At 40.7% G+C, this 27,881-nt stretch overlaps 2 protein-coding genes across 2 annotated transcripts; one reads left to right on the top strand and one right to left on the bottom strand.

The window, feature by feature from the left end:
• Positions 1-228: 228 nt before the first annotated feature.
• On the top strand, positions 229-6,084 carry LOC123503968 (inverted formin-2-like). The gene is made up of 7 exons (XM_045254130.1): positions 229-782; positions 1,225-1,341; positions 1,840-1,980; positions 2,198-2,376; positions 2,936-3,045; positions 3,245-3,420; positions 3,679-6,084. The coding sequence occupies exons 1-7, from the start codon at positions 282-284 to the stop codon at positions 3,916-3,918; spliced, it is 1,464 nt and encodes a 487-aa protein (XP_045110065.1). The 5' UTR covers positions 229-281; the 3' UTR covers positions 3,919-6,084.
• Positions 5,226-18,340, bottom strand: LOC123503967 (arginine/serine-rich coiled-coil protein 2-like). The gene is made up of 10 exons (XM_045254129.1): positions 18,185-18,340; positions 17,499-17,558; positions 12,049-12,230; positions 11,710-11,802; positions 11,311-11,411; positions 11,001-11,145; positions 7,992-8,080; positions 7,636-7,841; positions 7,117-7,423; positions 5,226-6,789 (listed from the first exon to the last, which is right to left on the bottom strand). The coding sequence occupies exons 1-10, from the start codon at positions 18,245-18,247 to the stop codon at positions 6,569-6,571; spliced, it is 1,467 nt and encodes a 488-aa protein (XP_045110064.1). The 5' UTR covers positions 18,248-18,340; the 3' UTR covers positions 5,226-6,568.
• Between the last annotated feature and the right edge of the window lie 9,541 nt (positions 18,341-27,881).

Raw genomic sequence — 27,881 nt, 5'->3', positions numbered from 1 at the left:
CTCCACCTCCACCTCCACAGTCTGGAGCTCCTCCTCCACCACCACCTCCACCACCACCGTCTGGAGGTCCACCACCACCACCACCACCACCACCACCTCCTCCTCCTCAATTACCTGGAGGTCCACCACCACCACCACCTCCTCCTCTTCCTCCCCCTCCTCTATGTGGAGGTCCACCACCACCACCTCCTCCTCCTCCTCCATTACCTGGAGGTCCACCACCACCACCACCACCACCACCTCCACTACCTGGGGCTCCTCCTCCGCCTCCCCCTCCACCAATGCCTGGAGCTCCTCTTCCTCCACCACCACCTCCTATACCTGGAGGTGCTCCTCCGCCTCCTCCTCCCTTGGGTTGGGCTTCCGTCCCACCCGGCCTGTCCCGTGCTGCCACGCTAAGCGAAAGGTTGCCACGTCCCTCCATCAAAATGAAACATCTCAACTGGAGCAAAGTGAGCCGCCACACCATCAGTAATTCTGTGTGGCAGGAAGTGCAACAAGACTTGAGCGTCTCGCCGATCGCTAACATCAACTACCAGCAGGTGGAGCAGCTGTTCTGTCAGAAAAGCCGCGCCCCGCCCACGCCGCGCCCTTCACGTGCACAGTCGACGAGTGAAGTGTCTCTTCTGGATTCCAAAAAATCACTTAACGTCAATATCTTCTTAAAACAATTTAAGGTCTCGCATGCGGAGGTGGCGAATCTCATCAGACAGTGTCGAAGTACGGAGATCGGCGCAGAGCGACTCAGAGGATTTCTAAGGATCCTGCCGGAAGACAGTGAGGTGTGTGTGTGTGTGTGTGTGTGTGTGTGTGTGTGTGTGTGTGTGTAATTCACCTCTTCGGTCGCCTGCTGGTCACCCAGCCAGTCTTCCCCATTACGGAGCGAGCTCAGAGCTCATAGACCGATCGTCGGGTAGGACTGAGACCACATCAACACACAACACACACCAGGAAAGCGAGGCCACAAGCCCTCGAGTTACATCCCGTACCTATTTACTGCTAGGTGGACAGGGGCCACACATTAAGAGGCTTGCCCCTTTGCCTCGCCGCTTACCGGGACTCGAACTCGGCCCTCTCGATTGTGAGTCGAGCGTGCTAACCACTACACTACGCGGTGTGTGTGTGTGTGTGTGTGTGTGTGGGGTATGCGATCGGGGGAGTGCATCATAATTTTTCTCTCAGGGGGCGTGTACTAAAGGGTTTGTTCCACTTGTGGGTCTGCAGGTGGGCATGATCAAAGAGTACCAAGGGGACAAGGCCAAGCTCGGGGACGCTGAAAAGTTTTACGTGGAGCTACTGCAGGTGGAGGGGTACCAGGTGCGCCTCGACGGCATGATACAGGTACGCCACTCACCTCCGTTGGTTCAATATATTTTCATAATGCTTCCTACCTACCGTTACTTCTTTTTCTCTCTCTGCTTATAATTTGAAGTTTATATCAATGTAAAAATTAACCTAACGCAATCTCGGATCATTATCTTCGCCTGTTGACGCCGTTTCCTATATACAATTCTACGTCTGACAGTGTTCCGTGTTGTAGGAATATCGACGGACGCTACGAGCATTCTCGCATTGACGAATTCTGCAATATTTTTTTTTTACCCTCTCCATTACGAATATAAGTATTTTCCCATTTCCAGTGTTCTATTCCTACATAAAAAATTATTCTTGCTTTCATTATATATTCACTCCCTCACTACTTTTCCATCTGTATTTCATATTCTCGCTTCATTTATTTTTGTCCTCCATCCTTCAGTTAACCTTTCATCTTGCTTCTCCACCCCTGTTCTTTTCTCATTCATCATTTTTCTATATATTTCACCCTCTCTTATTCCCTAGATGGAAGAACTGTATCCCGCTGCAGATAAACTGAAGCCCCAGATCACCTCGCTTCTTACCACCGCTGACAAAATCCTTACCAGCGAAAGTCTGAAGGAATTCTTTGCGTACATTCTCACCCTCGGGAACTTTATAAATATGGTAGGTCGTTACTCTCATCATTGTAAAAGAGAGCTACGTTTATTGTATTGTCAGGTATTGCGATCCTAAAGTTGTGAAGTGATGAAATTGACCTGTGTCGATCAAACAGACGAAGACGAGCCAGCCATTACCGTAGCTTATTGAATAAATGAATAAACGCGAATACATGCAGCTAAATTCATGTGTGCTAAAATGACGACACACCACTACTTCGCAGGGGAGTTACGCTGGGGACGCTATTGGCTTCCGGCTACCAACCATCTCCAAGCTGTGGGAGACTCGCGCCAACACTCCCGGCGTGACGCTGTTGCACTACGTTGTGGAGACTGTGGAGGAGAAAGAACTTGAGATCCTCGCATTCCTTGATAACCTTGGTGACCTTTCTTCCCCTGCCAGGTGAGTGGAAGCGATGGACACACACAATTGAATGCCGCATCAGGTTAATAACGACCGCTGTCTCTTATGTCTTGTCTTCAGCGGAAACTCGCCACAAAGGATGGAACCCAAGACGCAGCTGTGCATATACATTTCTCGTGCGCCACGTAGCGTCTTTTCCTATCGTTATCACAGATACTTTTGGTTCCATACTTGCAATAATCAGTAATTTTTGCTTTCCTCAGACATTACTTTTCTTTTATTATACATATTGCTATTTCTCAAACACAGTTCTTTGCAATGTTTCTTTCCAGGAAACCAAACATAATTAAGAATTGGTCAATAATTCTGGGAGATCAGATGCAGTTTGAATATGTAGATAATTTTTGAGAGAGGAAAAACTGGGGCTATATATATAATATATATATATATATATATATATATATATATATATATATATATATATATATATATATATATTTTACATTTGATTCTCTGATATACACCAAATATGATCTATAAAGATTTCGTAGTATGTGTAAGCGTGATGGTATGGTATGACAGCCTCTGCCCCCAACAGGTTGAGCGTGGAGGGGCTGAGTGGGGAAATTGGGACACTGAATTCTGATTTGACAGCGTTGACCAAAAAGTTACAGGATGCTCCCAAAGATATTCAGGAACGCTTTTCAGGTGTGTGTGTGTGTGACAAAAGCTTAAAGAACAATTTACACTTTACAAGAGAAAAATAACTGTTTACGATATTTTCGTTTTTCTCTTGCAAATACAATACCATTGTTATTTTTACTGGTGAAACTGCACCACTGATCTGAGTAATGTTTGCTTGATGTTCAGCTTTTTCATGCATCACCATAATGTCTCTTTAATATAGAGTTCACCAAGAAGGCAGCAGGTGTGATGCATGACCTGCAAGTCAGCCTTCAGGAGCTGGAGCGCTCCAGGATCAAGCTGGCTCAGTACTTCTGTGAGGACGAGTCAAAGTTCCGACTTGAAGAGTGTGTGTCAATATTTCACACTTTGTCATGCAAGGTGCAGACTGCTAGAAAGGTGAGTATAGCTTTGGTTCCTTTATTATTTTCGTCCTTGCTCTAACACAAACTATGCAAGCTATTTTTCTGCATGATTCCAAATTCCATAGAGACTTCTGGATGAGTCTGATGTTGCAAATAGTACAAGACAGCAAACTGGTAAGAGAAGAACAGCAAAACCCCAATGTTGGCTGCTATGGCTGCCAGCATTTGCTTCATAGTTCACCTTCTAATTTATCTTTCTATCTTTTTCCTCTAACTGTACTTTAACCTGCAGGACAACGAATCAAGAAGGAAGAGGGAAGAGCGAAAGAAGCGGATGGAAGAGGAGCGTCGACGGCAGGCGGCGGAGAGGGAGGCAACCAGCGGCAAGAAGAGAGGGAAAGGACCACCACTGCCAAACCCTCAAGAAGACAGTGGTGGGTGTGTGATAGACCGTCTCTTGGCTGATATACGCAAAGGGGACTTCAAACTAAGGAAAAAATCACCTGCTCCGACCATGAGTGCATCAAACTAAGGCTTACTTCCAATAGTGGAATGGGAAAGACATACCTAATAGGAGACAAGTGGTCTTTCATTGCTTGGAGTGTGCTTTCCTTCTTGGACAATATAAAAATAAAATGTGCTCTTTTCATTCAGATATTATTCTCCCTGACTTGAAAATTAGTAAAAATACTTTGAGGGTGAAGATTAATTAATTTTCCAATACTTTGAGGGTGAAGATTAATTAATTTTCCTATATTGAAACTCTACACCAGATCTATTGCTGAGCAGGTAAACATGGTGAGATGGATGGAGAGATGAGAGAAAGGGCCATGAAAATTAGCACATCTCAAGGTCATTTGCGTGGAGAGTCATGAGGTGAAATGTCTGGATATAAGGCAAGGCTTACACAATAGTATCCTCCTGCCAACGATGAAACATGCATAAGACATAGACATGGAATAAGGCACAGCAATTAAGGATGCATCAGTTGAAGTTATCTGAGATGTGCATGTTGGAGTAAAGTAAATGCATATAAAAAATAAGGGATGCTGCAACCTGAAAATGCTAAGAATAATGAAAGTACATATGAAATGTTGTATAAGGACTTATGCAAGTGAAAAGGAACACACTGAGATGGTATGGCCATATTGAAGATAAGAGAACATGTGAGCAAAGTTGAAGGCAGTTACAGGAGAGCAAAGGTACTTAAAAAATAGGATAAGGTAAAGAAATACAAAAGTGAAAGATGTGTTAACAGAAACAAATGCTTGAACAAGTGAGAGAAGGAGTGGATTCTGCTGTGGGCACTTACTTTGGAGTGAGACATCAAAGATATAGAATATTTCACACTTAAAACTTAAGAAAAAAAAAAAAAAAAAAAAAAAAAAAAACTAGTGTATATTTGTATATCATCAGTCTTAGAGATAAATGGTGAGTATCATTATTATATTTTGCCTGATACCTAATCCTAAAACAAAATGGCCATGATAGGGTTCCATGGGGCAGCTGCTGCTAAACCCTTAAAAGCTGGGAAAACTATTTAGATGATACTGACCACTGCAAATCCAGAAAACTTGACATTGATGCCATGCTTATATTAGCCATACCTGGTGCTTGATAGCTGACTGGGTAGGTACATTACTCCCTATGTCTCATTAAAGAAAACAATGAAGGACTAGAGAACCTCACCTCACCACACCTTTTGGATTATTATTCCTATAGAGAACCCAGATGTGCTGCCTTGTTTCTGCTTCCTATCTTTTTAGGACAGTTGTCAGGCTGGAATAAAGACTAATTATATGTACTTCTATCACACATGATAAAAACATTGTGTGCAAATACCTTACATTGTTGATGTTTTATTGCAGTCTTAAAATACTCGTACAAATCTGGGGATATTTTTTCTATTCTATTTAGGTATCTGCAGTTTTTAGATTGTTTCAGTATGGCTTAGTTCCACATGATCCTTAAAAAATTATAAACCATACTGAAACTGTAGGTATGTAAAGCTAACTAAATGCAACCAGTTGGAGAAGCTTTCAGTATAATGAAGTGTCATCATCTAGATAAAATCTAAGTTTTAATAGCTTTCTTATAAGAATCATTAACTCATACATGCAAGGATCCTTTCAAGTTTGCATACCTACACCATACTATTTTCAGAGCTAAAAACTGCAGGAACATATACATAACTGCATGAAAAATCTCCTGAAGATATAACTTAGTTCAAAAATGGATATCCAAATAACAAAAATGAGACTTACATACAAACCAGCAAAAAGGTGAAACACCAGTTTATATAACCTGATGCAGGAAACTAAGAAAGTTGGAGGTTCATCAATACTGAAGTGTGAGGAAAACTATATCTTGTTTATTCTTATCAATACCAAGTCAGTGAATACCACATTTTTTGGCTCAATAGAATCATTCTGACTGAACCTTTGAAGAAAAAAAAAAAGAAAAGGAAATGAAAGAAAAATCCTGATCATGACTAGCAGCAAATGATGTCTGGCATCAAAATAAAACCATTTAGCGACTATTGATGACAGGTGGCACTGGAACTGTAGTTTGCTCTTTTTAAATGATATTGTTTACTTTTATATCAAGAGAGAGAGAGAGAGAGAGAGAGAGAGAGAGAGAGAGAGAGAGAGAGAGAGAGAGAGAGAGAGAGAGAGAGAGAGAGAGAGAGAGAGAGAGAGAGAGAGAGAGAGAGAGAGAATCGTTACAATATTTACGTTTACCGAAATAATCAATAATTTTATTATTTTTTCATTATTTATTTTATTTAATTTTTTTTTTTGGTGCAGACATTGACCTTACTGACATACAGGCAAAACTCAGACCAGTGACCAAGATGGCAGAACAGTGTTTTCCCACTGACTCACAGCAACAACTATAAATTACAAGAAAATGGAGGGGGAGGCCCTGGTCTGAGTCTTGGCATTGGTGATATCCTCACTGACTCAAACTTCTAAAAAACTTATTAATGGTGAAAGAGGCAACAGGAGACGTAAACTAGTAGTCTAGCCTTTCATCAATGATCACACTGATAGGTCAATCCTCTGTCTAGACTGAATACCTACACTGAAGACTTTCTTCACGAGTTATCTTCTATAACGCTCCACAACATGTATGTACAAGACTGAAACTGAGTACTTAAGAGACTGTCAACAATGAAATCATTACTTTGGTATAAATGACTGACTAGTAAAGCCTAAACCAAATCCTTTATGAGTATGAGTGGCAATCCTTGCCATCTCATATTGCCTTTCCATTGAAGAAAACATACTTTCTTGTTTTTGAAGGATGTCAATACCTTTATCTTTGCTGCCCTCTCCTCCTCCTCCACCAACACCACTACCACTGCCACCACCTTCCTTACTGGGAACTGCAGCCCCATCACCTGAAAACATTAAAAGACATGAATGTTCTCTATTCAAATATATACAGATTTCATATGCACAAAAAAGTATACATCTAGGAATAGGCTCTGAATGTAAGGTAAAAATATTGAATATAGTACATTTGCTGATGCTTGTTTATGGAACCTTCCTCAATGCAGAGGCCAAGGAAAACTCTCTACTTGCACTTATCCATACACCTTAACCTTGTGTTCTAAAATCACACCCAGCAGCTAAAAGGTGAGAAGCTTCAACATCTAAATTTGTTCTATAAATAACAAGATAAATATTTCTTGATTTTTCATACAAAATCACTAACTGAAACTCACCTGTATTCTTGACCCCCATAAGCCTGCGGAACTTTTCAGCCATCTTGCCATCTCTGTCATTGGAAAACCTAGTGTTGGCCCATAAGGCTGCTTGTCCCCCACTGGTGTTGCTGCTGCTACTGCTGCTGCTGCTGCTGCTGCTGCTGCTCGCAGCTGCATGTGACAATGCCATGCCTGATGGTCTTTGAGTTAGTGGAGATGAAAACTTGCTTCCAAAATTACTTCCTACAATTCCTGGATTCATTCCCTGTGGAGTTTCTGGAGGACCAGCTTGAGTGCCGAGGAGGGGGGTTGGTTGAGTCTTATTCTGCAACAAAGACAACATTATTTTAAAAGTATTCTTTAAGTGATACAGCAAAGCTTCTTCAAACATAGGTGTCATCTATGGGAGAACTAAATAGTAGAAGTTACAAAAAGAATGAACTACATACATATATACATTTAATTTTACTAAATTTCAGAGTAGTTAGAGCAATATCAAGAACTAGGAGTAAACCCCTATGGTAATTGTGTTCTTACCTTGTTACCCCAAAGTAATTTCTTTTTACGTTCTTGTTCAGCAAATTTCATAGGGTTCATTGCTGCAGGGTTGTAATATGATGGCAGGGTAATGCCTGTTTGCTTCTGCACCTCAACTACTTGAGCATCCATACTCCTTTTAAGAAGTTCTGCTGCTGTCAGATCTGGATTAGCTGCTTTCAAGGCTGCAAGCTTCTGCTGAGCCTCTGTTGACCAAGAAAAATGGACTGCCTTGTACTATACGATACATCACATAAAATATCAAAGCATAACAAGGGACACTAATAATTGATTGTCCACCACACTAGGTGCACAGATACACTCATGCAGCCTCACTAAAAACTGTACCAGTTTACCTTTTCTGATGTCCAAGGGTCTCTTTCTCTCATGGCTGCGGCTGCGGCGATGCCTTTCTCTGGACCTGGACCTGGACCGTGACCTTGACCTGAGTTGGGGATTGATGGTGATGGTGTTTAAAGAGTCCACCTCAACATATAAAAATGGTAACAAAATATCAGGATGAAAAAGGAAAATGAGTAAGTAAATTACAGGTAGTCCTCGATACATACGAATTTACCTTATACGAATTCAGAGTTATATGGTGTCCAAAAATAGGGTTTTTTCATCACATTGTACGAATTCCTCAGAATTATACGGTTTCAAAAAAGTTAAAATTCGCACAGCGATTTACTTCAGAAATGCGCGCCAAGCATGCCTCATTGTTCACCTAAGCATGGTTATGGCAACATCTCCCTCTCTCATGCCCAATGTTTACCATGGCTCCCAAGCGCCCTTCTGCATCTCCAGCTGGCGATGATACTCCAAGAGAGCAAGGAAGACATGTACACTGGAGCGAGCCCTCACAGCAGCCAACTTGTCTGAGTGTATGGACTTGTTGGCGCAGTCAATGAAAATTCTCGAAGAAATTACCCAAATATTGAAAGAAGCACCGCTGTCATCAGAGGGGTCATGGAAAAAATGACATGCTATGAGGTTCTTCTCAAAGAAAAACAACATAAGAAAAAACAGCAATCAATAACAAGCTTCTTCAGACCGCACACACCAAGTCAAGTAACAGAATCGGAGACAGACGACGACAATGATGACACATCAGAGGAGGAAGTAGCAAAATAGAGGAAGACGGTACTAATAAAATAATTTTGTGTTTAATCATTTCCCTTTTTTATAGTAATTTTTATGTCTTTGTAAGTTTATTAATAAAACCATTAACCCTTTCAGTGCTCCGGACCACGATCATGGCTTTGCGGGGAAATGCCTCCTGTCCACGATTGTGGTCCCATATTTGACGAGTCACAGAATTAAACAGCGCGCCTCCTGGATGCTGCTAGTAGCCAGATGACATTCTCCCAGCCTCCCTCGACTCATGGGACACGCCATCAGTTGTGTGGTAAAAAAAAATATATAGTCACAATGGCATCCACACAGTAGAGTATCAGATGCCCCCTTTTTCATAATTATTATTATTTAAGACATCACTAGTGGCTATTTGTGCATTTATTTACAGAAATAACAAGAGTGATGATCAAATCTCTTTATTAGAGAGCAGATATGCCAGATATTATTCGTTAATTGGTAATATATTGTGTATTTCGTATGTTACCATATATGGACATGCGTATCCTCGCTCATGACCTCCTCTCCCTATTGTTTACATAACCTTATATATGATAAGCGTCCTGAAACAAAGGAGGAGGATTGTAGGGAACCCTCAGTCCATGTTTGTCAGGAGTGATGGATAGTTCTCAACACTTGTGGCCCCCCACCTCGCCAGCCGCCTGCTACGCCCGCGGTGCGGCGTAGAAGGCCCACAGTTGTGACCACACCGGATGCTATTGCCATGATTACAGCATCTGGAGATGAATATTCTGATGAGGAGGAAGACAGTGATGAGGAAGCACTTGATGTGTCTAGTACCGAAAGTGAAGACTCATATTCTGAGCCAGACACGGAGTCATCTGATGCTTCTTCTCAGCCCCCCAGCCCACCACCACTGCGTCGTCCTCCTCCTCCTCCCACACGTGATGCCCAGCGTGCTAGATGACACCTCTTGCCAGCCCTCTGCCACACGCGACCACAACACCCTGCATTCACGTGGACAGATGGTGATGATTTTATTCCAAATGTGTATGATTTTGATAATGCATCGAGTGGAATTTCTGACGCTAGTGGCATCACAGATGACTCCACTATCCCAGATTTTTTCAAGCTATTTGTGGATGATGGTGTCATAGATCTGATTGTTCGTGAAACTAATAAGTATTTTGCATGTTGGTTTTGGTACATTTAGTGAAAACTGCAGTAATTTTATTTCTTGTTCTCCAAAAAAAAAAACTAGTTTTGTTGTGTTCTATTGCGAAGAAAGTCAGTATTTTATGTTGAATTTGATAATAATAGTATGTACATCAAGAAAACACTCTGAAAACGTATTTTATATTAATTGTGTGGGCATAATGTATACACAGGTGTGAAAAATAATTACCCTAGCCCATTCTGGAGCAGTTCTGAGCAAATGCAGTTCAAATCAGGCGGAAAATTCTGTGTAATTTAGTGAGAACACCTGCACAAGTTGCGGCGGAAAATAACCACCTGCTACGATGACAATACTCAACAGCGCACAACGTACCACCAGAAAGCCAACTTCCCATCATTATTGCACCACTTTCCAGTGAGAGTAGAGACCTAAATTTTTTTACAGTAGATGCGTAACACTATTATGCATGAGAATATTAATTTTTAAAATTTTTGCAAACCTTGATTTTTCGGCCGTATTTGCAGCTCACAGACATGACCCAAAAACTTATTTGTGCCCTGAAAGGGTTAATAAGCATAATAGAAATGTGCTTAATGCAATATGTATACGTACAGTGAAAGATTATCTTATTTTGAACACATCCTTCAAAGTCTAGTGGTGGTGGTGGTGGTGGTGGTGATGGTGATAGTGATAGTGATGGTGATGGTGATGGTGGTGGTGGTGTGGTGGTGGTGATGATAGTGGTGCGAGGACACCCCTGAAGCCTCGCCCTCCAGGGCGAGGCTGTTGTGCTGGGAGTCACACTCACGAGGATTGCGTGGTTGCTTGATGGAAAGGGGCTGGAGGTACTGTACAAAGCTTAGGTCTGCTCTTTTATATATATAAAAAAAAAAAAAAAAAAAAAAAAAAAAAGTCTAGGGAGTTAGGTATTCATTCCTTACTTTATACGGTCCCTTCTGGAATGCATCTACCGTATAAATCGAGGACTACTTGTGCTTAAACAAAGTGAGCAAGAAAGAATAACTACTGTAATTCATGAATGTGCAAAAAAGATTGATGAGAATATAACACTCTTGGATCTAACCCAACCCACCTGCGGTCTCTGGATCTAGAACGTGACCTGCGCCTGTCTCTTGATCGTGAACGAGAACGTGATCGCCTGGTCCGCCTCTCATCATCTTTCCTCTTTCGGTCTTCTTCTCGACCCTTACGGGAATCCCTGCTTCGTCCTGAGTGGCCTGGGGAAAAAAAAAGACAATATTAATAATCCCTGAAAAGTCAGCTACTATGTTCTTATTTTATTCCCTCTGAGGATACTACAAAGTCGTACATGCTTATACTTTATAATAAATATTACAATGGATGCATACACTGATAACTAATGTATTGAGAAATCAGCTTACCTTGACTGGACTGTTCTCGAGACTGGTGACTCCTGCTACCATGGTCTCTGCTTGACTGACTTGATCTTCCAACTTCTCTTTCCCTGGACTTGGACCTTGATCTAAAATTATAAAAAGCAATAAAGGTACTCATAGACCTTGCCAACATCACCATTATTGCTCTAAAAAGCTCCATATGCTTGCCTACACTGGTCTTATCTCCATGGTGGTGGCACAAGGCAACCAGTACAATTAATAAAATGCATAGAGTATTATCAGTAATAAGGTATTATAAGTAATATAGTATGGCAAATAAGTTTACTATAAATATTATTCTTAAAATGAGACAGGCAAAACAAATTTAGTTTCATGATAAAAATAATCCTCAGTTGTTAATGAAGAGGTCAGTGTAAAGCTTACTTTTCTCTTCTGTCTCTGCCTGAACCTCGATCATCTCCTGGTTGCACGCGCTGTGATCCTCTATTGGCAAGGCCCAGCAAGCGCTCCTGGAGACTGATAAAGAAAACCCCTTAATTAACCAGTACTGTACTTCATTACCTTCTATGCAATACATGCAAAATGTTCTTACCACTAACTTAAATTTACTTAGTAATAGGAGCATAAGCAGTAGTGGAGCACTGAACTGGAAAGAAAACAATTTCATTGCCCAAGATGGACTAGATTAAAAATTCTTCCTTGGTGCTTGTTTACTGCTTCCTTGCTCCAAAGCACAAGGTTTTTCAGGTTCCCCTTCCATACCTAGATCGCTGACCCTCCTTGACTTCACTGGAGTTCTTGTTGCTCTCACTACTGGTCACTGGAGGGTCCTCGGAAGATCGATTACCCAATGAAGATTCATGATGTTTTGAAGTGTTGCCTGTGGGTCTGGCACCTAACTTCTCTCTCGACTGGTGGGCAGATGGCAGCTCCTCATCAGAGTCCTGTTGGGAGGTGCTGGGTCAACGCACAAGAATATTTGTATTAGTTTGACTCACAATCAACAGAAAACATACACATAGTACCCAGAAATGAGTTTTCACACTTGTACACATCTTTTAGACTTATACAGGAAAACATAGTGAATATATACATGTTGGGTACTGACTTGTATATATAGATCAGTTCTCAACAAACAAGAAATGCTCACTTTCATAACTTTCATACATCTCAAATAACAATTCATATTTTTTGCAAATTATCATTCACTTTTAGTCCTTTCACTTATTTTATGTCATGCTAATCTTCTTTCTTACGCTGTAGACTCCAATTACTGTCTTATTCATCTGAGGCATTCAGTAATGATGGAATAAAAGAATGGGAAGAGCCATGGAGGGTGAAAGTACTGAACAGTTCTAGTGATTTAAAGCCTTAGGATAACAGCACTTGCATAGGAAGAAGCACTGCAAATATTTGGGCTTTATGAACATCTTAGAGGTTCCCTGTGCAAGCAGAAATGATTTTTTCAAGGGCAAACTCTCTTCACGTTATCATGCCACAAGTACATGTGCCGTGGCTGAAGACGCCAAGGAAAGCCACTTTCTTCATGATGCAAGGAGCACCACACAAGTTGAATCTGCTACCAATGGTCTGCCAAAAAGAATCAATAGTATGAAGAGACTGCCCTTATATATGTCTCCTCTTATCCATGGCTTAAACAATTTTACAAATATAGTACAGCAACTAACTCTTAATAACTTGGATCTTTGACCTTTATTTCACATCTAGATTTGACTTTAGTCAATAATATGGCTAGTCATTTATTATCTTAACCCTGTTTTCTGGTGGTTATCAATTCATATTAGTGACCTGGTATAACAAATTAAAAGCAATGCTATTGTAAATTTTGTCTTGGTAATTTTGCAAGGGAATATTTCATGTATGCAATGAAAACTGCATATAGTCTTTACATTTTTGGACAACCCCTCATACATACAGTATTACCAACTTTCAGCGACAAAGTCTCCAGAAAATGAGCAAGCATGCAGCTTTCTGAAAATTATAATGCCAAATTGCTTCAACATCCTGTTTCAGCAGACAAAAAAAAAAAAAAAAAAAAAAACTTGCTTTTGGGTGAAGGAAAATGATGATTAATTGATAAACCAAACAGAAAAAACTTACAGGAGATTTTCAAGTATTCAAAGTAAAGCCACAGCCTTGTACAAATGATGAGTTTTGTCATTATCTACTTACCACTAATTCCTTAGTTAAATTCTTTAGTTGATTTAAGCTACACAACAATGGATGAATGTATTTGACTGCTAGGCATTTATTGCCATCCTGGTGAGTCTCCGAATTGTTTAAATCATGATATATTTTAGAAAATAAAATTCAGAGAAATTAATCTGGAAGCAGTTTTGAGTTATTGTCATATCAATGGGGAGTTTTCAGAAGTAGTGGTTGTCATCAGCTGGCAGCACATAAGTGTCCCCTTTGCTCTCACAGGGGTAATACAGAACATACCTGCAGCGTCAATCTACAAACACAGAGATGCAATAATTTGTTATAATATATTTTTTATACATAATTCCTTCTAAATAATAATACAGGCAAAATCAAAACCTATCCATGAACAAACGTACATAAGTTGATTTTCTCATGAACTGGCATTGAGATTTATTTGGTCATCTCCACATTTCCCAAAGAGTACACCCTTGATCGGAAATGTATTAATCCAGTCGACAGTAAACATGAAAACATGTCAGTGTCACTTAAAAGTCCAAACCACACAGATCAACTTACTAGTATATGGAAACAACAATTTTAATTAAGAACAGGCAACTCGAGTATCCTGGAGAGAGTGTTGCTGTCTAGCCCAACCTGGGCTGCCCACCAGTTTAACTTGACAAACACACTGTTGGACATAATAGTTAATTCCTGCTGTAATGTCCAGGTCACTTCTCATATTTCTCTTCCTCACTCTACACCTGTCCAGTGATATGCTTTGTCTTTGCTCGATTGTTTTGCCGCTTTTTTATCTTGATGAAAGTGATGCTAAAATTCCCAATGAAAATAACTATACCCATATACCATGATGTTACTGAGTAAGCTGGGTCATACTATATAGTACAGTCAAAGATTTTACCTTTTTCATTATCCATATAAATAGATTTTAGACTTGTAGTATGCTGCATTTAAGATATTGATAGCAAAATTACTAGATAATAAAAAAAATTTATTTGTTTTAATTATCTTCTCCCAAAATTATCCATACAGGATAATTAAAAACAGATACAGAATGTCATCAGTATCATCATAATCAATGTTCTATGCATCTGTATGTGCCTGGGATTTAATACAACAATAATTTAGTTCATGTCAGCAAGGGACACATAGCAGCGGCAACATCTGGTGGATGAGTTCTGAAAACTCCCCATTATATTTTGGGGTGAAACAGAGAGAGAGAGAGAGAGAGAGAGAGAGAGAGAGAGAGAGAGAGAGAGAGAGAGAGAGAGAGAGAGAGAGAGAGAGAGAGAGAGAGAGAGAGAGAGAGAGAGAGAGAGAGAGAGAGAATCCTGACAGACCTATAATACTATGTAGCTAGTAGTAGTGACAAATCAAGTATGTACATTACAATAATGTACACCAGGAGGTCACCAGGTGACAGGCAGTTCAGTAGTCAGCCATTGTGTATATACCTCTTCATACCTGTGGTGCATATTGGGAGACTGGTAACCGTCCATACATAATAAAATGTGACTTCTTTTTAATGCAAAATATATATATATATATATATATATATATATATATATATATATATATATATATATATATATATATATATATATATATATATGATTTAACATAAGTGTTAGGTGATATTGCTTGAGGTGAAACACAAGTTATTCTACAGAAAATGCTCTATACACATATGCATTCTAAGGTTCAGTTTAGTCATGTTATGAAATTCAAGTGTGGGTGACACTTGTACACAGGCAGTGTCCATGGCGGGATTCCTACAAGTTTTAAGACAATATAACGAGATGAATGGTACTAATGAATTAATGATTCACTGATATACATTACACAAGGATAGTGTAATTGTAATTAGTGATAAATTAAATAATAAGCATACATATACATTGTATTTTGAGGGAGTGCTGGCAATACCATGCATGTTTAATAATGTGAAAACAGTGAATATGATGTTTATCTACCATGGAAACCTGCACAACTCAGCAATTGTGAATGTCACCAGGACAGATGTGAATTCATAATCACAAAAGCCTCAAAATTCATGCGCTAAGAATATTTTCTACTTAGAATAACATGTATTTTCACCTCTAGCAACATCTGCTTAACAACACATGGCAGGTGTTATAAATATATTGTATTTTGTGGCTCATGAGATGATTCATCATGTAATATATGTTCAGATTTTTGTTCAAGAGACTCACTCCCCAATGACCTCAAGCAACACCAAGGAAATGGCTGACACACACTATACCACCATGGCTCATATGGCTCAAGCTGCAGCAGTTCCCAGCACTTCCTGGCATCTTTATAGGAACAGAAGGTTGGATTGCATGAACTTTGTGACACAGAACTACTAATTAAGCAATAAAATTTACACAACTCAATAGTTTGTTCTCCTTATGACAGATTTATTCAAAATAGCACCACATATAAAAAAAAACACTTTCTTATATCACTTACATGTTTTTTGTTCCAGTAATATGTAGGTATTGCAGAATTTATTGGTATTTCTATCTGGCACTGTGCACTTGCTATACTTCTACCACACTGACAAGTATTGCACTATGTAAATGCATTTCAACATCACATTAATTACTAAACAGCACCTACTTTTCACAAGCCTTTCTATTATTTTCTCTGATCATTTTTTAAGATGTAGAGATAAATCTTGTTTGGAATGCCTCTATTTTAGAGGAATGTTTGTTTTGTGTATAGGAACTTGGAAGAGTACAAACTATTCCATAAACTGAACAAATCTGTTTCTGATTTATATAACTATAATAATTTTTGTGTTACATTAGAAAAAAGGTAAAATATCATTCAGTTTTATATATGGTATGTATATACCTTGAATGTATGTTATCAGATAGTTTTCTTCACAAAACATGGAATGATATGTTGGTGAGCTACTCAAAATTCAGTGAGCCAGCGCTTGACTCAGCTTGTAATAAAAATGTAATATAATGGGTACCTAATTATGCGTATCCGAGTCGAAGAGAGAGAGAGAGAGAGAGAGAGAGAGAGAGAGAGAGAGAGAGAGAGAGAGAGAGAGAGAGAGAGAGAGAGAGAGAGATTAAAAACAAAGGTGGATTAATTAAAAAAGAAATCTTATAAGCCACAAAATCTGTGCATGCCATCTTAACCTATACAAAACCTTAATCAAATGAACTAAGGGTTACAATTTCCTATAGTATCTTTCATAGTCTATGACAAAGAACATTTCAGTTCTGCACACTGTTACACACAATCAATCCTGAACTTGACGAGCCAAGACTGGCCCTTTAAAGAATGGTCACAATGTTGATGCCACCACACACTTCTCACCTTTAGGGAGGGGGTCACCTCTGCATGGAATAAATAGTCTTCTCCACAAAATCTACTACAATAATATCCAAACCTTAACTCTTATTCTTTTAATTTAAAAGTACTTACGCTACTCACCTGGGCTCACACTCAGAGCTTACACCTCATCTTTATAAGGTTTAGGGTCCTGCAGCTACCAGGTGTTGACCTCCAACCAACGATTCCTAAAGTCGCAGAAGTCTCCATCGACTTGTGTTCAGTATATCAACAGAACGTATTAATATCAAACGAAATTTAAGAGACTTCATTATAGTGCTTGCTCTGTTATTATTGTAGTAGCTTGTGGATTCACCTTTTTTTTTTAAATCATGCACTCAAAATAGCTGGAGTAATATTTACACATATATCCTAAATAAAATAAATGCCCTGCATCTTTTTAGTTCTCACCATTCCAAAGACAATCTACAAGTTTAACCTAAAAAATCGTGGTTGGGGTGAGACGGCAATCAGCATAAGGGATCGTGTTGAACCTATTGCATAAATACTGACAACATTGGTGAAGACTCTGACTTTCCTCCATTTCAATACAGTGGTTCACAAGCAAAGAAAAGAAAAAAAAAACCAATATAAAATTTGATGTTAAAATAAAAAAGTAATCATAATAACAATAGAAATACTGACTAATTAGCACTGTCAAACCTGTAGTATCCTACCTCACTTATGTCCATACCGACATCATCATAGTTAGTGCCCAGGTCACCACTCTTGCGAGTCTGAAATGTTTAAAAACATGTCTTAGGCTTCCTCATTCTACAAATTACATAGTAATCCTACATTATACCATATGTTCATGATGAAAGTGATTAGTATTTGGCACATTTGAACATGTTTCTTGATGGTGGTAGCTAAAAATGGTCACAATATTTAATTAGTTGGTTTGATAACATATGTAGCAGACACCGTCCCGGCCTGGTTGGTGCGGCGTGAAGCAGACCAGGAGGTGAGGAGCCCAAGACACCAGTGACAGCAGAATTTCAGCTGATAAAGTTAGAAGTGAGTTGGTGGCGGGCTCGTGGTAAACATCTAGAACAATCGGAGTGTTGTTCCACCACGCAGCACAAGCAGTCTCCCCCCACCACTGCCGAGCCACCACCACCACCTGTCCCTCACCTTAGCCACACATCACATGCAACACGAGTCCACCTGGCAACACAATCAGTCCGTCACCAAACCAGAGCAGATACAAGTCCGCACCCAAACAAGTCCTGGTAGGAGTCCAAAACAAACCCGGGTGCGAGTCCAAAACAAACCCAGACCACAACAAGGCCCGTCCACTCATCACAGCTGCCTCACCCTCACACACACCACACATCACACACCTGTTACTCAAGACACTCACTTTATGTGTTGGCGCTTCATTCCCGGACTCCTCGTCACTAGAATATGACTGTAAGGCGTTCATTCTGCCTTGCTAGACACATGAGCAGTTCACGTAGCGCCTCAAAATGGCCGTTCTGCTCTGCGCTCAATATTGGAACTCTGCCCGCTTCCTATAATAACACGAGTTTCATTTTATGTATACTTTTTTGTATTATATGGCAGCACAGATGTTCTTGTTTTAGATTATTAATATGCACTATAATAATAAAATGCATAGGCCTGTTACAAGTGTATTACTGTAGTTATCGCATTTGGTAGTCTTCAAAAATTTGCGTGCACCGGATGTCTCGTAGCCCCTGCAACACCAGACACTGTCACTGCAACACTTACCACAACACAAAGCGGCTTGCAAATCTTGTGACGTGTTATATATATATATATATATATATATATATATATATATATATATATATATATATATATAGATAGATAGATAGATAGATAGATAGATAGATAGATAGATAGATCAATGGATAGACAGATAGATTGATAGGTGTGTGTGTGTGTGTGTGTGTGTGTGTGTGTGTGTGTGTGTTCGACAGCGACGACTGCATTATTAAGTTTAGAAGAAACTATGAATTTTGTGTAGGCCTACGAGGCAATACTGGTCACGTCTCTATCGTGTATTCAAAAGGTTCTAATCGAAGTTACATGTTTTTTAAGGACGTTTTCATGGTTCCACTGATAGATTAACAAAAATTCAACAATATTAACTGGAAAAACATTCTTGAAAACTAAGCTAATCATCTATGGTCTGAAAATAGTTAGAGTGAGAGGGTACAGTACAACTTCTCTAAATACATAACAATCCTTCAAAGTTGACGCGAGGACGCCACAGAAAGATAAAAGACCAGGTGAAGTCCGTAGAAGACACCGTTACCATCAATGACGAAAGAGAGAGAGAGAGAGAGAGAGAGAGAGAGAGAGAGAGAGAGAGAGAGAGAGAGAGAGAGAGAGGCGGGGGTGGAGAAGGCGGTGTGGGATAAAGTTGACATGAGGTTATGAGGTTGTGTGTTGTAGGGAGGCGGGGAATAGAGGGAGTGGTCATGATGGAGGAGGGTTGGCAGGAGGAGGAGGAGGGCCTCTATAGACACTATGTATTAGCATAATGTCCTCCGCGTCGGTAAGAAACAGCTGGGTAACTTAAATCTCTCTTAGAACTGCTTTTGATCTGTATTAAAGTGTCATCATGGGCAGCTCGTTGGTTTCGCTGCAAGGAACCCGCAGTGGTGGTGGTGGTGCATGAAGATCACCACAGCGGATGTTCTGTCAGTACCGACTCTCTTGTAAGGTTATGTGTGTGTCATCCTGTCAAGATTCGTTTTCTTACTCCCAAATCTTCAGTCTTGGTCTTTTAAATTGTGGCTCCGCAGTGTTATCAGTCATGGACAGTCAGTAGTACTATTTGCGTGATATTGTTGCTTTATATCTAATCCAAACAGCCATAAATCTTAAGTCTATCATCTCAGCATCTTTACTTGTGTTACTGATTCCAATGAACGGATGACGTGCCTTCCTCTTATCTCTGGAGCTCATATCATCCACCCCACTGCTGTTGCTCCACTCACAGCCATAGTAGAAAGGGCAGCAAGGGAGGCAGTATTAAGGATGGAAAAACTGCTGGAGAAGTCAGAGAAACAAAGGGAGAAAAGAAGATAGAGAGAAGAGGAAGAACCTAATCATCTTCAGTATGCCAGAATCAACAACAAAACAACAACAGTGACCTCTCAGCTTTATGAACTATAGCAAATCCGAAAACAAATTCTGGTTCAATTAACTCTCACATTATAGTTCTGGGAACAGGTCTGAACAACAAGGTTTCTGCTGCCCCAATGTGAAATTACAGAAGAGTAAAAGTTAAATGTTGCCATGGGAAAAAAAAGTTAAGGCACAAACACTGAAAATCAAAACAGGAAAACATGGCTCACAAGAATCACTGGATCTTCGCAGCCCAAACAACTCGAAAATAAGAGTAACGCTTAGGCAGAACCAGAGAATCATTCTCCCACACACCTGGTCGTTAGGACTGAGCTGTTGGTTCACATTCAAACGATTTCGGTTTATATTTTCTTCCACAAGAGCACAAAGGTTTACAATTTAGTTGCTTGAAAATGTTTTTATCATTCCACCTAAAACATTTTGCACGAAACAATAACCACTTACTGGTATTCACACCGACTATAGTCCAAAAAAAAAAAAAAAAAAAAGGAGAAAAAAATCATGATAGTGGGAAGCTTCAATGAATAACAAGACGTGCAGGTGACTTAGGTGAATAGCTGCACGTACTGAGAGAAAGTGTTGTGCAGTAAGTCATTAAGAGAAAAATCGGCTCTGGAGATTTAGCGAGAAAGGTAGAAAGGAAAACATCACTCATGAATATACCATAAAGATCCGTGTTTCTTAGTAAGGCAGGTTACAGCATTCAACTGTCTACCTTGTTTATTAGCACACACACACACACACACACACACACACACACACACACACACACACACACACACACACACACACACACACACACACACACACACACACAACAAGTAAGGTCAGGTTAGCCAATCAGCGTGAGATACAATAGAAGGTGTCGTGTTGCTGCACACTGGCCACCATCAGCAGCACCACCACCACCACCACCATCACCGAGAGAGAGAGAGAGAGAGAGAGAGAGAGAGAGAGAGAGAGAGAGAGAGAGAGAGAGAGAGAGAGAGAGAGAGAGAGAGAGAGAGAGAGAGAGAGAGAGAGAGAGAGAGAGAGAGAGAGAGAGAGAGAGAGAGAGAGAGAGATATCAATGAAGTTTTGCATAACTGATAACATGACAATTGACGAAACAAAACAGTGATGCACATTTCCTTACTGTCCTGCTCTCCTTTTACTGCGTCCATTCTATTTTGTAACTTAGGTGCTCTCTCTCTCTCTCTCTCTCTCTCTCTCTCTCTCTCTCGTCCGTCCCTGAGGGATGGTCTAATGCTGGCCCGTCCCTGCGGTGCGCGGCGGGAGGCAGAGCCCGGGTGCTACAAAGAGAAGAGGAGGAGAGGCTCAGCTATGTTATCACACTTCCATTTCCTTTCCGTCTTTCCCTGACTCCTACACACCAAGCTTACTGTCACCACTAACAGCACTCCTCTCGTACCTAGACATTTGCTATGAATAAAAAGTCCACACGACACAACACACACACACACACACACACCCGGTAGCTCAGTGGTTAGAGCGCTGGCTTCACAAGCCAGAGGACCGGGGTTCGATTCCCCGGCCGGGTGGAGATATTTGGGTGTGTCTCCTTTCACGTGTAGCCCCTGTTCACCTAGCAGTGAGTTGGTACGGGATGTAAATCGAGGAGTTGTGACCTTGTTGTCCCGGTGTGTGGTGTGTGCCTGGTCTCAGGCCTATCCGAAGATCGGAAACAATGAGCTCTGAGCTCGTTCCGTAGGGTAACGTCTGGTTGTCTCGTCAGAGACTGCAGCAGATCAAACAGTGAAACACACACACACACACACACACACACACACTTCCTGCGGTAACGTCTGAGCGCGACAAGAGACAAGAGTAACTCCGGGGCTAAGTAGTGAGCGTCTCGCGAGGCTGGCTGGAGTAGCGGCGTGGCTCGTGGGAAACCAGCTGAGATATGGAGATGTGTTGTCTGGAGAGGCGAGGGTCATATCAGGCTCGTTATGTGTATTATGCAACATTGACTTCTCTTGCCAAATTTTATCGGGTTGAATTTTCTACGACAAAGATTGAAATGTATAAACAGATAAATAGTAAATATATAAATAGATGAATAAATTAGTAAACAAAGAATCAAAGCAGTGTGTTGCGGGCGTGGCAGCGTGGAGGAGCAGGAGTGGTAAGGACTAAGGACTAAGGACGGACACACACACACACACACACACACACACACACAGAGAGAGAGAGAGAGAGAGAGAGAGAGAGAGAGAGAGAGAGAGAGAGAGAGAGAGAGAGAGAGAGAGAGAGAGAGAGAGAGAGAGAGAGAGAGAGAGAGAGAGAGAGAGAGAGAGAGAGAGAGAGAGAGAGAGAGAGAGAGAGAGAGAGAGAGAGAGAGAGAGAGAGAGAGAGAGAGAGAGAGAGAGAGATGAGTAGTGAAGTATATCAAGGCTATGGTTGTGCTGAAATTGAATATATTGAAAGGCTTATTTTACATTCGTTGTCTAGCAACAAAGACTTCGTATGGCGTAGTAAATAATAATAAGAATATATATATATATATATATATATATATATATATATATATATATATATATATATATATATATATATATATATATATATATATATATATATTATGCGATCACCTGAGATGCGTTCCACTGTCAACCACTGCAACACTGTCTTTGTAATAACACCGTCTTTACCTGTAGATGAATGGATGGGAGGAGGAGGAGGAGGAGGAGGAGGAGGAGGAGGAGGAGGGGAAAAGGAAGACGAAGAAAAAAGAAAAATAGGGGAAAAGGAAGACGAAAAAAGAAAAAATAGGGAAAAGGAAGACGAAGAAAAAAGAAAAATAAACAAAATAATAACAACAGCAACAACAAAACAAGGAATAAAAGAACGAAAAAAAGAGAGTAAAGGAGAAGGAAAAGGAGAAAAGGAAGCAGAAATGAAAGAGAAGGACAAAAAGAATAAGGAGGAGGAATCTACAAGGTAAGGAGAGAGAGTGGGTCGGTAGGTGGAGTTAAGAGCAGTTCCCCCCTTGTAGTTTATTGGGCAGGATGTAGCAGCCGCCACACGGGCCGAGAAGGACCACCAACCCACCCTCCGCTGCTGAAATATTTAACAAGAACGAGATGTGATCCTAATTTCTCCAGATTCTTCACTCTTCTCCCTTTCCTTGCGAGTCTGGAGTGCCGCGCGGAGAAGTGGACAGACGGAAAAGGAGGGGAAAGAATGTGGAAGAGAAAAGAGTGAGTGGAGAGCAGGTCTTCCAGAAAACACAGTATATGGATGTGGAGGAGTGAAAGTTAGTGACAGGTGGATGAACACATGAGAGGTGGAAAGGTGGCGACCGTTGAGAAAGTAGATAGAAAAAAAAGTGTCAGAGAGAGAGAGAGAGAGAGAGAGAGAGAGAGAGAGAGAGAGAGAGAGAGAGAGAGAGATGTAAAGAGACCAAGAGAGGGAGGGAGGAAGGGAGAGGCCAGGTTGTGGTGAAACATTAAACACGGAGCGGCAGCGACCTAATGGACGAAAAGTGATCTCAGCTCGGGGCTTTCCCAGTCTGGCTCAGCCTTCAGCTTGCAGGAGACTTGAGACCCTTGCCTCGCCAAGCTATAGAAAGCCTGAATAACGATGGATCACTAACTGTCATTCAATAGAAAATTAAACAAAATATATAGAGACAAAAATGTACAGACTCGTTTAGATCCTCGCGGTGAGATAGTTCCCCCTGTCGAGATGTTAGTATAGCCGGGAATTTCCCATCGACCAAAATTCATATTACTGTAGCAGAATGGAATTTTGCATGAGATGCATAATAAACTATTAACGTACACGTGCATATCTGGCGGTAGTTAAACGGTGCTGTTTCCCTTTTTCTTAAAATTGTGATGTGAAAAACAACATCCATCTATTAATTTCATTAGATATAAATGAAAGGGGAAACTGACGAGGTATTTACTCCACAACAATCTCTGGGGATTAAATTATGATTATAAATATTTTACAAACAAGTTATGAAAACTGTTCTGAATGACTGTGACGCAATGCATTATTTGAGCAATGAATCACCTGAGAGAAATTAGGAAGGAGGAGAGCTTGAGGACTTCTAGATTACAATGGCGTTATCATATTATAACTGTTTTTATTCAAGCATGAAATCGAAGTCCTCATTCACTACAAACCAGTGGTGGAACTGTTTAAATTCAAAACGACGTTTGGGTGGTAGGTTTGCTAGCAATGAAGTTTGCAGATAGTATATGATCAGTGTCTACATTGTGCAGATAATAACAGACTGAATAAGATAACATACGGACGTCCACGCCATGCATTTGTGTGTGCAGCGCAACCTGTACTTCATGCTCTCTCACTTACTGATATGGAAAAAATTACCGAAAGTAAGGGTGTGATGCAAATATCCATCACCTGAAGTGGACAGACTCTGAAAATGTCTCTATGGTTATCAGCCTCGCTCGATGAGGTTCACGGCATGGCTGGCATTCTGGACGGGAGATCTATACATCAAAGCTTGAAAACACGCTGAAACCTCATGGGGTGATTCGAATTATGACGTTGTACAGTACATTATAACTACTTCAGTAAGGTCTTCCCGAAGTTCATGCAAAATATCAAAGCGGCATGACTTCTGTGAAACCTAAACTGTGATTAGTATTAACTGCATGGAACAATTGTACACAAAGACCTAGGTATCTCTGATCACTTTGATCTAAGGCACACCACGTCTTCAATCCCAACACTAGAATGACAATCCAGAGAGGGAAGGCAGAACCATGTTCCACAGGGAAAGAGGAGTGGTACACACACACACACACACACACACACACACACACACACACACACACACACACACACACACTTCTAGCTAGCCCTGCCGCTCTCTGCCAGCCAGCATGCCGTATCACTTGTTCCCATCTTTCACTCCATCGGCCTGTCCTTATCTTTTACCGATAATTTTGTTTTTTTCAGTGTTTGTATATCCCCTCAACAGTCTCATGAAATTCATAAAACTAATGTAGCAGGCTCTTCTTTGCCTTCTCTCCGTCTAGCTTGATATAAGGAGGTTCTCTGGTACACTCTGGAACTCCCTACTTGCTTCTGTATTTCTAACTTCCTATGACTTGACTTCATTTAAGAGGGAGGTTTCAAGACATTTATCCCTTATTTCTGGCTAACTTTATCGGATTTGCAAGGGGACTGGCAACTATATGGGTCCTTTTTTCTGTTTTATGTTTTCTTTCTTTAGTTTTCCCCTCTTACATAAAAAAAGGCATTAAATCACACACCATTTCCTAAAATCAGTATTTGGACTAGTTATTTTATCCCCAAGAATCTTTGCATTGGTTCGAACTGGAGCTTGACTCTCTTGCCTTCCGTACTAGTGATGGTGAAGCCCAGTGGTGAACGCAGCGGCAACAGTCTTCGCAGGATACACACACTTGTATGCACGCCACGTTTACCATCTTCATTTTTTTTTTCTATCTTCCGCTTACTCTACTCATAAATATCACTACTATTATGGACACTTCGACTAATGCTGCTTCTCATATAATCGTCGTTATCGTTGTTGTTGTTGTTGTTGTTGCTGTTGCTGCTGTTACTACCACCATCACCACCATCACTACCACCACTACTATTGCTATTGCTCCACCACCACCACCAACAACAACAACAATAGCAACAGCAATAACAATAACAACTGCTAGACCATCATTAGGTACAGCAATTTATATTCTTAGTCAACGTTCGAGCATTATGGAATCAGTTTTTCATGAGCGAATGATGTACGAATAGGATTATGATTTTTTGGGGTGATTACTATGTGCTTCCTTGGAAGATTCGAATGTACAACTAAACACACACACACACACACACACACACACACACACACACACAGAAGACAATGATAGTAGTAGTAGTAGTAGTAGAAGTAGTAGTATATAGCAGTAGCAGTAGCAGTGGTGTGGGTGGTAGGGAAACACAAATTGATGAAGAAGAATATACTTGTGTTTACCTACCACCCACTTTACACATTTGTCTAAATATACACAACAGTAGTACAGGAAAACAAACCAAACTGCAACAAGACAAGTATTAACGGCCCGAAGCTTCAACACACCAACAGCTATACACAGTAGGAATCAGTAGCCTTCCTTCCTTCCTTCCTCTATTGATTGATTTCCCCCCAAGAAACCTAAGCAACCAACACTGCACACTTCCCTCACAGCTCTCTTAGCAACGCCACCCGACCCGCGACGCATCTCACTAAACAACAGAGAGGCGACGCTCACTGGAAAAAGAAAAAGAATAAAAAAAAGAAAAAAAGAAAATGAGGAAAAATCGAAGCCAAAATCCCTTCGAGCTTTCAAGAGATTTTTATCCGATCGTTGGTAATTGGCTACATTTAAACAAGGAGAGATTGAGCACGTCTGACGGTGGTAGTGATAGCGCTGGTGGTGGTGGTGGTGGTGGTGGTGGTGATGCTTCTGGTTTTGATGATAATGATGGTGGTGGTATAACAGAAGTGGCAACGATAGAGGCTTTGGAAAAATAGTACAGATCGGTCAAATGTGAAGGATAATGTATGAAATTTTACTTTCTTTCAGCAATCGTAGCTTCTCTATAAATGCAACGCACATGCCATGGAAAAGACAAGGAATATATACAGTATGGCTCCTCCTCCTCATCATCATCATTTTCGTCTTACGTCCGCATTTTCCCATTTACGGTGGTGACTTATTTCCACAACTGGCGACCTTGTGCTATAAGTATAACTCTGCCTTCTTTTTCCTTTTAACCCTTTAACTTACTCTTGCTAAACGCACACACTCATAGCCATTGCTCTTGCTTGCTCTTCTCATCTTCCTCCTACTTCTTCACCTATCTATACTCTACCGTACCCTCACTGCCTACCTCCTTGCCTTCTTTTGTTGTTATGTTCTTGCTTTTTCTCCTCTTCCTCCTATTCCACTAACCTATACAGTACCTAATCCTCACTGGCTACCTCCTCACTCTCTCTTACTCTATGTTCTTACTCTTTCTTCTCTTAATATTCCATCTATCTATACTGCCTTACTCTCACTGCCTGCCTCCTCGCCCTCGTCTTCGTACTCATCTCCGTCTCATTTCATTATCCTCATTTGGTCGCCCGGGAGCAGCGGAGGACGGTGGCATATTGGCAGGTGGGCGGCGGCTGTCGAGGATCACGGTGGAGGGCGAGTGGGAGACACGCATAGGAGACACTAATGAGACACTTTTAGCGACGTGGTTGCCTCTTAGAGGTGACGCAGGAATACTTCACAGCTTCCTTAACGGAGGAGGAGGAGGAGGAGGAGGAGGAGGAGGAGGAGGAGGAGGAGACAGCTTGATAGATGTCATATAAGAAAATGTATGTAGAGAGAAGTAGATAAATAGAGAGACGTAGGTTAAGAGGGGACATGACAGAAGTATTTAAGTGGTATAGGGGAAATGATAACGGGGACATGAGCGAAGTTCTTAGGATCGGTAGAGGGGACAGAACCAGAAATAATGGGATTAAGCTTGAGAAGTTCAGGTTTAAGAGAGAAATGGGAAGGAACTGATTTTGAAACAGAGTGGTTAATGAGTGGAACGGACTCTGTGGTCATGTTGTTAGTGCTGAGACAATAGAGAGCTTTAAAAGAAGATTGGATAGATTTATGGATGGGGATGATAGATGGAATTAGATAGCTTTGTTCATGCACGTGTAAGCCTTGCGGCCCCTTGCAGCTTCCCTCTTTTCTTATGTTCTTATGTTCTAAAATGCTAATACAGAAAGTTCATAATACAATTGTTTTAATTTTTGTGTTGTTTTTCAAGACTTTTTTTATTGCGAAACGGAATGCAACCTCAGCCGAGTTAGCGAGTGGATGTGAGATTATCTGCTGCAATAATTAGCAGCTCAGAATTGAAAAAAAAAAAAAAAAAGGGATGAAAAAAGAAGAAGAAAA

The sequence above is a fragment of the Portunus trituberculatus genome, chromosome 15 (assembly GCF_017591435.1).
Source record: "Portunus trituberculatus isolate SZX2019 chromosome 15, ASM1759143v1, whole genome shotgun sequence".
Lineage (NCBI taxonomy): Eukaryota > Metazoa > Arthropoda > Malacostraca > Decapoda > Portunidae > Portunus > Portunus trituberculatus.
The sequence above is the reverse complement of the archived record's forward strand: the minus strand, read 5'-3'. Positions and strand labels throughout refer to the sequence as shown.